This window comes from Amblyomma americanum, chromosome 11 (assembly GCF_052857255.1).
Source record: "Amblyomma americanum isolate KBUSLIRL-KWMA chromosome 11, ASM5285725v1, whole genome shotgun sequence".
NCBI classification, from domain to species: Eukaryota; Metazoa; Arthropoda; class Arachnida; order Ixodida; family Ixodidae; genus Amblyomma; species Amblyomma americanum.
In genome coordinates, this window is record NC_135507.1 from 84,463,933 (window position 1) to 84,476,509 (window position 12,577).

Below are 12,577 nucleotides of genomic sequence, written 5' to 3' on the forward strand. Positions count from 1 at the left end.
TGCACAATTAATGTGTGAGCACGCTGTTATTCTACACATCTTTCTGGGCCCTTTGGTTTCTAGTGTCCTGAGTCGAAATCAGGGCCCACTAAAAACTCATTCCACGGGTCTTTGCCGAATACTTTCCGTTACTCTGTGCGGTCAGGTATTCTTCTTCAGTGACGGCACACAGAGCTGAGTTCCAGAGGCTCCGCAGGACAGTCGCTTTGAGAACCAGCAATCGTCGAGTGAGTTTGATGGCTCTTCTCTTTCGCAGCGCAAGACGGAAACGTTGACAGCGATGAAGGCATGCGCGTCGAAGGCAAGTAAACGGCATCACCTGGGGAGCACCGGTCTTTTGCAAAGATCCAGTGCTTTCAATGGCCTCCTCGCAGTGGGGCCGTTCGAACGTAGTCCTATCAAATTGGTGAAAACACTTATTAGCGTTAATATTTACGTCTCTTCGCACTAAGAAACATTCATCTATAGTTTATGGTTTGTAGGGTTTAACGTCCCAAAGTGGCTCAGAGTACGAAGGACGCCGTAGTGAAGGGCTCCGGAAATTTCGGCCACCTGACGTTTTTTAACGTGCACTGACATCGTTGTGCGTGTGATGCGTAACAGCGCGGGCAACCAAGACAAAAAAAAACAGATTATATCTTTTATATTTGTTGAATGGATGGCATTAAAAATACTTATTTCTTATTCTGTCCAAGTATTCTTCATCACATGGATATTTATAAGGATTAAAAGCACGTTTTATCATATTGCTGGCAGATACAACGAGATCTTTCTGAGAAGCTGGACACACGTTGAAGCTTTAAAGAAATCTGTTGTCTGCAGCGCGTTTGAAACGCTGGCCGATTTCTTTGAGAATAGCATTGAAAAAGCAAATAAAGTAACGAATTTGTATGTGAAACTCCCATTGTTAAAACTATGGGAAACTGCGATGACATATAGTCGAGGCTTCGTTACAGTATACATAAGCGCACAATTACATTTTGTCGCCTAAAACGCAGGATTGATAAACTGATTGGTTGATTGATTGACATCACGAATTAGCGACACTGGGCGCTAAAGCGTCAGGAGTTTGCCTCATGGCCCTTAGTGTTTCTTTGACGTGTAATAACCAATGAACCATTTATACATTCGTTCCTATCTACGCAGACGCACCAGAGGAGGCCATGGACGTCATTAGAAAGGCCTTCGAAGAAAATTCCAACCTGGAACGTAAGCGATCCGCAGCGCTGGCTCACACGTCGGGACTCGTGCTCTGTGAGGTGATGGCGGGGCATAGCTGTGATGCGGGCAGTGTTAGCCTGACAAGAGTGTAGCAGGCAGTCGTTCGACCTGCGTTTTAAACATAGCGGTGAAAAAATAAAGCTGGCGCTCCTATCGCTTCCTCGCAGGACAAGTGTCCTTAAAGCGCATCGAAAATTGCGGAACTATTGTTGTCTCCATTTATGAGATGCGAGAGAACACAACGAGAACGATGATGCACAACGCCGGATCCCACCTCGGAATACTCAAGCAGGACTTAATAATAATAAATAATAATTGGTTTTTGGTGCTGAATGCGTTCTGTGTATCAGGCGCTCCGGAGGGATAGTCACTTTTGGTCGCAAAGTTCGAAACCTAGTGGCCGCATCAATTCCAGGCGCAGTGGCGGCTGATATGTATGACATGTCTAATGCGTTTCGGCCACGTACCCACAAGGAAGCAGGTTCCTAGTGAGGGTGCTGTTACATTCAACATAATTCACAGTAGCCAATTTTGCTGCTCTGAATAGTATCGTAAGCCTTTGTAGGCGAAAAAAAATTGAATATTGGTTTTTGTGGAAAGGAAATGGCGCAGTAATTGTCTCACGTATCTCGGTGGACACCCGAACCGCGCCGTAAGGAAAAGGAGGAAGGTGGGAGTGGAAGAAGAAAAAAAAGGAGCTGCCGTAGTGGAGGGCTCTGGAATAACTTCTACCAAGTGGGGATTTTCAGCGTGCACTGACATCACCCAGCACACGGGTGCCTTTTGCGTTTCGCCTCCATCAAACCGCAGCTGCCTCGGTCGGGTTCGAACCCGGGAGCTACGGCTCAGTAGCCAAGCGCCTTAACCATTGAGCCACCGCGGCGAGTATTGTAGGTGGAGAGCGACCCTTTTACCGATTCCTAGGTCAAGATAAATCCTGAATTGGTGAGAGGGTCACTCTCAGTGTCCTGCGGTTGATCTAGCACTATAAATTAATCCCTAATCCTTCGAATACCTAACTATGGTTGTTTTATGTGGAACGCTTACAAGTAACAGACATTAAATTCAGGCCATCCAAAGGTAGATAGTTCACTTCATATGTAATAATTATCGCCGTGATTTTTCATCCTCCTCTTCTCTCGAATCATTACAAATAACTACCCTTGCCAATCGCCGGCAACTCGAATCGTTAAAATTTTTGCTCTGTGTCCTTAATTCGCCCTATTTTTAAGCCTATGTTTTTTTAAATTGTGCAATGTCTTAGATGAAACACCCTGTACATGTTCAGTGAGGTTAAATTTCAGCACTGGAAGTAATACTTGGCACCCACCGGCCTTCTACGCCAAGTTGACCATTTGGGATTTCTTTGTAGTTAAGCGCCCTCAAGTTTATAATGCTGTAGTGATTCGGGAACGTAAATAGGGTGTCCTTTATTACAAACATGTGCAAGCGCTTTACAGTATGTAAGTATATATTTATAATGTATGAATGAATCAATATCAACGTTATATATGTCCTTTCAGAAAACGCACCGATAAAGTACTCGGGCAAGTATACATATCGATACAACTAACATAAATTTGGCGCCCCAGTCGTGCAGATTTTAATGGGACCATTATGTTGTTGTAGCACTAGCTTATCTAGGAACGTTCTCGCGATGCATAGTTTTTGGCTGTTTCTTTTTTTTAATTCGTGTTCTTGAATATGAGGCAAGTGAACCACACATTTCCTCAGAATGTTCTGTTCAAGTTCATCCGTTGCCTGCCAGACTGCATGTGCTTGGCATGTGTGAGCAATGTACAGTAATAAGTTGTGTACGCCTCGACCTCTTCACCAATAAACGAAGAGGAAAGGAATGGTTGCAATTAAAAATTTGGGCGAATAGCCAGGGCAGTTAAATTAACTTATAGAATTGTTTCATGCGTACTCAGAGCGCTTTTGCACCGCATCCTTCAAACCAGAGTGAAACACTTTCAGTAGAAGGGTGTTTTATACTCTGAGGTTACCAAAGGTTACCCACTTTTTATATAGTCAATGTGGATGTCTGCTGCTACACTTATGTCTGTCAGAGACAATCACAGCAAAGGCAACAGATTTTTTTTCCAACTACAGTAGTAACTATTTGCTGTTTTCTAAACCAGTGAAGATTGACCTCACGGGGCGCTAAATATGCCTTTAGTAGAACGTATCAGGCGAAATATCGCCGTTTCTGAAAGCATCCATAGAATTCTTTAAGTAGGGTTCAGTTCAGTTTATTGGCTTAAAGTTCCATGTAGGGGGGGGGGGGAGGAATTACATAAGGTATGGGTTTTTATGCAGAGAAAAACATCTCGAGACAAGTAATTATCTAACAAAATCGTCATTTAAAACGTGTAAAAATGAAGATGGGCACGTGGTAGCAGCGATGTCTGGTGGAAGGACGTTGCAGTCTGTCGCGGTTCGGTAGAAAAAGGAAGCAGTGAATGTAGCGGTTCTAGCTCGTGGGCGGGCAACTTGAAACTGATGGCTGGTGCGGTGGGATATGCGGGACGCTGCTGTGGTGTATGGTGCTTGATTAAGGGAAGAAAAGGAGAAGTTGTGACACAAAGACAGGCTGCAATGCGGCGTCGACTATAGAGCGTTAACAAGCCGGATTCTGATGTTAAAGATGTAACGCTGACGGCGTACGAGTATAGGGAGTGAATGAACCTAGTAGCGTGATTTTGGAAAGATACTAATGAGTCAATGAGATATCATTAATTCGGGTTCAAAATTGCCGAGGCGTATTCGAGTTTCGGGCTGACGAGTGTCTTGTACGCGAGTAGCTTAACATGTGGCGAGGCGTTTCGTAAACGATGTTTCAAAAAGAGTAAGGTTTTATTAGATGCCGAGATGACATTGGTAACGTGTTCGCGCCAAGACAGATCGTGAGAGAGGGTTACACCTAGGTACTTATAAGGGTGCACCATATAGTGCTCTAAAGTCGGTTGAAAATTTGTGATAAAATTTTATTCATCAGCATTGAGCTCCCAGTTCACAAAAACAAAAAAATTGATTTTTAGTGTAGCTGTACGATGTAAAATGAGGTCCTTGAAATACGATCACCTTTCGCGCAGCAACCTTTCTACTAGCATTTCGATCCATTGATATTCTATTCGGCGAGAATTATCTTCCTGATTCATTATATTCCCTATTTACCATTGACCCGAGAGCCCCGTCTTTGATGCCAGAAGTTCACTACTTGCTTACTGTCAACCTTGCGACAGCATTCACCAGCTACCAATGATAAAGGCCGAAAAGAATGAGCCGGTCAAGAACCCTTGCAGAATATGGGCCCAAGTGTACTTTTTGTTGGTTGCTGGGACTTTGATGATAAAATATTCAACTGCTGAAAATCTCCCGTGACTCGGTCGATGCTCATGGCATAGTGGACCTAACATGGTTTTAGTGGCGCTGGTTTGAGTGATGGGGGCTTTTAAAACTTCAGACAGTTTGTTTACAGAACATTTGTCGCAATAAGGGTCCCCAAACTGTCGTAACGACGCCCCTTATTTAATAAACTGTGTGCATCTCCAAGAAGAAACTAATTTTAAAACCCAACGTTTGGGAGCCGACTCGGCTCCTTCTTCAGGGTAGGCTATATGGGCAGCAGGAGGTCGAAAGAATGGGGGAGGGGAGGTTAAGGCTGTGAGTCACGCTGTCGGACTGTGGGGAGGCGGTCAATGGCGACTCGTCTTCTTGGAGCTGCACAGTGAAGTCCCAGTGCATATACTTCGCTGTGCAGCTCCAAGAAGACGAGTCGCCATTGACCGCCTCCCCACAGTCCGACAGCGTGACTCACAGCCTTAACCTCCCCTCCCCCACGCCTCTCGCATCACCGTTTGCCTTCTTTCGACCTCCTGCTCCCCTCCATGCATACTTAAAGGCGCTAGCTACAGCCCCCGTTAACCTTTGATTAAGGAGCCGAGCCGGCTCCGACACGTTGGTTTTTCGATTAAATTTTTTGGTTGGAGATGGGTCAGAGTTTAGTATACGTTATCACACCAGCCAGACAGGCAAGTCTGTCAAAATGTTTAGTTTTCAGACGCCACTTATAGGATCTCACGCTTAGCGGGAGTGCTTCAGGTCATGATTTTGCAGCTCGCGCAGTGGCAGCCGCAAGCACATGGACAGCTTGACTGCAATGTGAGAGTCTTTATAATGCTACCGTGTGGTAGCCGCAGAACCGCGCTCTCAGGTGTTCCAGTTATGCGTTATCGACTGTGTACATCGTTGGTAGAACTCCAGTGGCCTCGCCTAAGCACGTTTTGTGCCGAAAAATTGTGTTTAAGCAAGCGTGCACGTGACACTGTGGACGAGACCTGAAGCAATTCACTGCGCTGTCTATACTAAACTTAATGACTCACTGCAAAACTGAAAGCTCGTTTCTTACTCGAATCCGCATTCGAAAACTTCCTTGCGTCCCCCTTGCTATATCAACGGTGGTTGCGCTTGCGAGAAAGGTTCCAGTTTCTGCCTATACTCCCTACAATGGTTGTTCACGGTGACTCCCCGGTCGCGCCTGCAGCAGCATCGTCCAGCAGCGTGAACCTGTTGTGCCGTTTCTCGCCCCGCTACCGGGCGGGCATCTACCCTTACGGCGTCTGCACGCATTTCATCTACGCCAGCGTGCCCAATCGGGCGAGAACCGACTCGCCGGATGTCCTCTACAGCTACGACCAAGGTCCGTGGCGCTGCGGCCAGCCACACTGCTTTTTCTTAGTATGCCCCCCCCCCCCCCCTGCTGGCATTTATTTTAACAGAACTGCAGTGAAATATCTAATTGCACATATGCATTTTCGTATGTGGGGTTAATTTATGATTTCTGTGATAGTTTTTGTAGAGCTTGTTCAAGCTGCTTTAACTTTATCGTTTCAAAGAAATGAAAGCAAAGAAATGACAGGATAGAACGAGAGATTTAAGCAGATCGTGAAAAGTGGGTTAGTGACCCTTCCGTTGTCTAAACAGAAACAGAGATGTAATCAAGAAAGGATTGAAATGGAGCGACACGTGCATCATCATGACCAAATAATTGGACACAGCATGCGCTAAAAATGTATAACAAGCAACTGTCTCATGCATAATAAACAGTTTTGAGTTCGCGCCTCATGTGTACAGGGTTATTCAAAAGTTATGTCACAGGGTCTGCTTTCATGAGATTGCCAGTCCCCTCAGGAGGGAGAATAACTCATCATCTACCATCCAGAGATTTTGAATATCGGAGGTATAATAAATGCCTCACTACCTACAATGCCGACACACAGACCGTGTTGCCCGGAAACTTTTGAACAGCCCTGGACCTGTCTGTTTCTTCGTCTCATCGTTTGTAGTGTTGTATAGTAACGCGTAGTAAACCAGAATGCAGAACCAATTGGCCCATATTTTAGCTTTGCTTTCAGAGACAGTTGCCTCACGCACACCACGTTTTGCTGTAAATCGCATTATTAGGCGCGAGGAAAAGAGATAGCTAGCGCACAGGATTCTTCTCACGGCACAGAGTTACCACCATCCTTGGCGTAGGCAGGACACGAGAAAAGAATCCTGCCCGGGAGTACTAAGGCCGATCCGGATCGCGCCAAGGGCACGTGCACGTGCAAGGCGGTTGACCTCGACGTGATGACAATACGTTGACGACTTTCGTTGGACCGCCTCCTTAGGGAGGCATCCGCCGCTTCACTCTTGAGTTGTATCCGGCTTGATTTTTACGGGGTGAGGATTTTTATTTCCAGTATGAACCCATACGCACGCTCCGCTAACTTGATCACATCAAATTGAAAATTGGTTTTTAGGAAAGAAAATGACGCAGTAACCGTCTCACATACATCTCGGCGGATACCCGAACCGCGCTGTAAGGGAACGGATAAAGGAGGGAGTGAAAGAAGAACGGAAGAAAGGTGTGCCATAGTGGAGGGCTCCGGAATAATTTCGACCACCTGATGATCTTTAACGCGCACTCACATCGCACAGCACGCGGGCGCCTTTTGCGTTTCTCCTCCATCGAAACGCGGCCGCCGCGGTCGGGTTCGAACCCGGGTACACCGGCTCAGTAGACGAGCGCCCTAACCACTGAGCCCACCGTGGCGGGTAAGATAACATTCGTCCACCTGCGCAATGTGTCGACGCAGGGGCCTTCAGGAAGTTCCTCCACGTGCGCGACACTGCGGCCGACGCGCGGCTGCTGCTCTCGGTGGACCTGCAGGCGATGCTGCAGACCGGCTGGTCGCCGAAGCGGCTGGCCTCCGACGCCCGCATCTGGCTCGACCGCAGCGGCGTCGACGGACTGCACGTCACGGGGCTCGACCTCTTGCCCAGGACCGTGCAGAACGTCAGCGACGTCGTCACGGTTCGCAGCTGTGGGTTTTTTGTGCCGAGAAACGCGGATAGAGAACTAACGTGAAAGGACAATGGTGGCAGAATTCTACGTGCTTGTGACTTTTTCGCGCCCGCTATCTTTCTCACCTTACGCGCTATTTCAGTGCCCAGGGTGCAGATAGGCTCGCACCAATGTATCTCTCGTTCATTATTCATTTCATTTCGCGATATTTAAGCCGATCTCCAAATTTGCTCTCTGTGGAGGACGCATCTTTTACCGAGTCCAGAGAGCGACGGCACACATCAGGTTAAACTCATTGGTGGGAGCATCCAATCCAAAAACCTTTATTTCGATCAGAAGGGAGGCCCCCTACTCCCTACCCCCGGCACGCAGGCCTAGGGGTAGGGGCCGGGACCCCCGCGATTAAAGGCAGGCAAAGAGTTGCTGGCTCTTCGTGGCCTCCACCGCCAGATGAATGGCTTGCTTCTGCTTGACGGGGTCCGTGCTCCGCAGAAGGGTCTCCCAAGCTTCTCTACTATCGGCCACATGACCTCACAGATTGAAAGGGAAGCGACAAACGGGTGGCATTCAGTGGCGGCGCGCCACAGAAGTTTCATCACTCGTCACTGCCAAGTGTGTGGGCCGCTTTTGTTTGCTCCCTCGAGGTGCCGCCAGTGTGCAAATGAGTCATTCATTTGTGACACGTGAGCGTCGCCTGGAAGAACTGGGTTTCCATTACTGCGCATTTCTGCTCGACTGTTCAAGACCGTGCAAATAGCGCACACAAGACTCAGTACAACTATGCCTATAGTTTAACTCCAGGATTGCTCGCATAACGAGAGGGCTACGTAATGTCCGTGCACTGAACGTATCTGTGAAGTGTGTGCTTTCATCGCCGCGGTGTTCTATCTGTTCAACGAAATGGACAACCGCTCTTCTGGCGGGATATTACTGAAAGCCGTTCGAAAACATGAGGGTCAGTGACAGCAGTAAGCAACCCCAGCGCTTCCAGCTGACCATACGGCCGTAATCTTGTGCGCGTCCCATTCTGCCAACCACGCGCGATTGGAACTTTGTCGAGTTAAGCCGGGGTACACCCCCCCCCCCCCCGATCCTTGTTCTTGTTCCTTTTATTTTGAGTCATCCATCAAACAGTCAATTAACCTGTCCTCGCGTGCTTTCACTCTAGGATTGTTCCTGTTTGTTTGTGGGGGTTTAACGCCCCAAGGCGGCTCTGGCTATGAGGGACCCCGTAGAGAAGGGCTCCAGGAATTTCTGCTACCCGGGGTTCTTTAACGTGTATTGACATCGCACAGTACACGGGCCTCTAGAATTTCGCCTCTATCGAACTATTACTGCTACTATCAGAGTTCGTGCATGTGACGTAAGCCAACAGTCACTGAAACCAAGCAGAGAAAGGAAAATGTTTCAGATTTTTAAATTTATGTTGCTAATTAATGGGAAATTAACAGTGTAGTCATGTTATGGCTCAAAACTAATTTTCTAGAATGTAGACGAGAAAACAACCACATTCCGCCGCTGGAATGCGACCTCAAGCCTTTGAATTCCGTGTGATTCGCTAGAGCAGCGAGATGACACTTGTGAGTTAAGGTCGCATACACTATCGATCCGAAATACCACATTTGATTCAAAGCTCGATTGGACGTGACATAGGACAACCATCGGCCCACTGCTCGAGCACTACTGTCAGGTGCGGGTTCGCTCATTTTTTTCTCCCGCTCTCATCACGTCTCCACTTTTTATTTTCGCGCAGGCTCTGCGCAGGTCGTTCAAGCGGCAGTACCTGCTCACCATTGGCGTCGACCGCACGCAGAAGATCGTCGAGAAGGAGCTACTCAAGATACTTAAGTACGATTCCCATGCACGCTCGAGATGCCACTGCCATTACCACGAACTGATTCGAACCCCGGATTTCTGGTGTTTTTTTTTTTTTTGTACGGCGAGAGCTGTTATTGGGAGTCTTCCTGAAACGTCGCCGAAGCCGAGTCCGAAACAGTGCGCGGCGCTTTTACTGTCAGCTCCGGCAAATTTATATTTCATTCAAATTGAGATTTCATACTTATTAGAAATGTAAATTGAGATTTCGATATAAATTTGCATTTCAGATGAAACTGTAAAGCTATAAATATGCATTTAGATTAAAGTTTTGAATTTATATTTTAATATAAATTAAAAGGTTAATTTCGCATTTCAAATTTTTAATGTAAATACAGGCTTTAAAAATTATATTTAAAATGAAAATGCATACATTAAAAATCTTAGATAAAACTACTGAAAATTCCAAATGTTTGTAAAGGATTTCTCTTTATAACAAGATTAATATTGAAGAGGCTAGCGCATCTCTCTTCGCCCTAACGCCTTTTTGTGTGCAAAAAAATATTCACGGTTCAGCTGACGCACAGAATTTTGCAAGTTGTAAATTTTGACCAGTGACTGTTCTCAATGAATGTTTTGACTTAGCAGTAGTCTAGTTCTGTCACTTTTTTAGGGGTGGGCGAATTTTCGAAAATTTCGAATAGCGAATCGAGTATACTTCTATTTGATTATTCGAACGCGTCAGATAGTGCACATTCAAAATTACTCGAAACGAATGGAACATGCTCTGAGCTTCTAGCATAGTTTTCGAATTATCGGCAGGAGGTTCAAGTAATTCCCGCCGTATTTTTATTCGACGACTGTTCCAAAAACGGACCACACCGACGCCGCGAACAATCCTTCCACGATAAAAGTATGAACTGGATTAAGACTTCAGCGCCACGGCGCGGTCCATTTGTGCGCTGGCGTTCATAATGCTTGTGCGTGGCCTCTAATACTGGACGGCGCGGCAGGACTCAGGCGACTTCAGGAAAACCCTGCCTTTTTGCTCGATCTCAGTGGTTATAATTCACATGTAGGGAATGAATTAATGATGATGAATTTTTATGGCGCAATGGCCGCTTTGGCCAAAGAGCGCCATGACACAAGGTATTTTTCGTTTGCTCAAGGTGGGGTCAAAGACCGATTTCCCAAGCATTTCACCCTAAATTAGCCGAGCACCAGGCAGGGGAAAGCTTGTACTCATTGTACCGCAGCGGTGGGCACCCGGCGGCACTGGGGATCGAACCCCAAACCACTAGGCCATCGCTGCGGTACGCTCACGCGTAGGGACCACCAGTCTCATTTCCTGCAGTGTGGTTCCAGTGCCGCCGGGTGCCCACCGGTTTTCTGATGGTCACAAGGTTTCCTCAGGCCTAGAGCTCGGCTTTTCTGGGGTAAAATGCTTGGGAAAGAAGAGTATTTGACCAAAGCAAGCAAATAGTTATTTTTTATGGTTACAACTTGACGGTCTTGGAATTACTGTAGTGGCTTCGTGTTGCGACCAGTTAGTGGATTATATGTGTTGCGTCTTTCACCAGCTTTCCCTTCATAATTTCTAAACTTGTAGCACCGTATAGGGCAGTGCCACCACTGGCACTTGAGTGTTTCGTACTATTGCTCTTTTTGTACGAATATGCGCAAAAGTATCCAATAATCATATTGATATTCGATTCGTATTTGATTTCGTTTTTAGCCGAGCTATTTGTGTTCGACAAGTGGTGGTTCTATTTGGTGGGGAAAATTTGTGTGCAGGGCGTGCAACTGTCTCTTTCGCAGAACACCTTCGCTGCACTGCACGGGGGTGGGGAAGGGGAATTGAAGAGATCGAATAGAGTACGTTCGTGTCGTGTGTTCGATTCGGAAGCGAAGCTGCATGATTACTATTCGATTCGAGTTGGAAAAAGTGCTATTCGCACACGCCTGCGGTTTTTCGTTTCCCGTTCCTGCACAGCACTAAACAGGAGGCAGTCGAAAGGAAGCAGAAATAAAGTGCAACCGTATTTTCACAGCCCAGTTGTGAAAGAGCACTGATTATATACAAGCGATGATCAGAGCACATTTAGAATTAAAACACTGGCGCCTGAGGCAGGAGCTATAGGGGCGAAGCAGTTCACGCTTGCCTGTAAAGCAGGGACCGAACGAGCAACGTATACATCCAGGTTGGTGGACTTCGCGGCCTTCAGAACGAGCCCCGTGCGCCACTCGGACGAACGCACCGCGCTGACCAACCCTTACGACAAGTACGACAACAGCACCTCCGCGCGGTTCCTGGTGAGTTCTGCTTCAGCGCCTGATCGCGTACATAAACGGCCGGAAGAGTACCGCGGCTGCCCAGCGCGCTTAATCCATTCCTGCCGTTACGTCGTGCTCGGTACTTGAAGTCAACTAATCTGCCAGGCGGAAGCGCCGATGCCGTCACTGTCTGCAGCATATGGACTGGAACCAGGGATGCCAAGACAACGATGACGTGAAACAACTCTCGTTTTAGGTTTTAGGCAACCTTTCTCTTAATTTGTGAGCAGTTATGAGTATTTTGACTCAACAACACTTCGGATAAATTATTGCACTTCTTCTGTTTTGTTTACTGGACGGACGGATCGTCCCCTTTCAAACGGGGTGGTGGCACCTTGCCACCATGCTTGGCTTTTTTAATTTTTGTTCAACTGTGTTGTGAAACACAGCAAAAAAAAAAGAAAGCAGGTTCTGCCGCGACATCTACTAGTGGGAAGCGGCAGCGCGAAGGAACAAGGACGAAAGAGAGACACGAGAACACAGGACAAGCGCTGTACTACCAACTGAATTTATACTGAAAACAGGCCACATTATATACATTCCAATACATCACGTGCCCAATGACATGAGCAACCATGAATGTGCACGCAGTGCCGACGCAACACTCAACGTCATCACTGGAGGTCAGATACTGCCAACCATCTCAAGGGCGTGCCACCAAACGCGGAAGGCAGGACCGAAGTGCATAAGTACAGAACGCGTCTTAACGTCATAGCAAAAGCAGAGTCAACACGTCGACGTGCTACGACGTGTCGACTCTGCTTGTGGGCTGGAATGCGTTTTCCAGTGTGAACCGCTGTTACATGAGTCAAGGAAGGGCACGTGCGTAAGAAAAACGTCAGAGGTTAGTGATTG

The 12,577-nt window shown here is 47.1% G+C and overlaps 1 protein-coding gene and 1 long non-coding RNA gene across 2 annotated transcripts in view; both read left to right on the plus strand.

Annotated features, from left to right (window-relative positions):
- The first annotated feature begins 214 nt into the window (after positions 1-214).
- LOC144111375 (uncharacterized) lies at positions 215-2,768 on the plus strand. The gene is made up of 3 exons (XR_013310036.1): positions 215-301; positions 1,147-1,209; positions 2,745-2,768. It is a non-coding gene; the product is annotated as an uncharacterized LOC144111375 (long non-coding RNA).
- A 2,962-nt stretch (positions 2,769-5,730) lies between these two features.
- LOC144109765 (acidic mammalian chitinase-like) overlaps positions 5,731-12,577 on the plus strand; it is a 13,868-nt gene continuing 7,021 nt past the window's right edge. Inside the window, exons 1-4 of the mRNA XM_077642562.1 lie at positions 5,731-5,923; positions 7,365-7,582; positions 9,327-9,421; positions 11,590-11,701. Coding sequence (XP_077498688.1) covers positions 5,731-5,923; positions 7,365-7,582; positions 9,327-9,421; positions 11,590-11,701 — 618 coding nt within the window. The remainder of the gene's footprint in view (positions 5,924-7,364; positions 7,583-9,326; positions 9,422-11,589; positions 11,702-12,577) is intronic.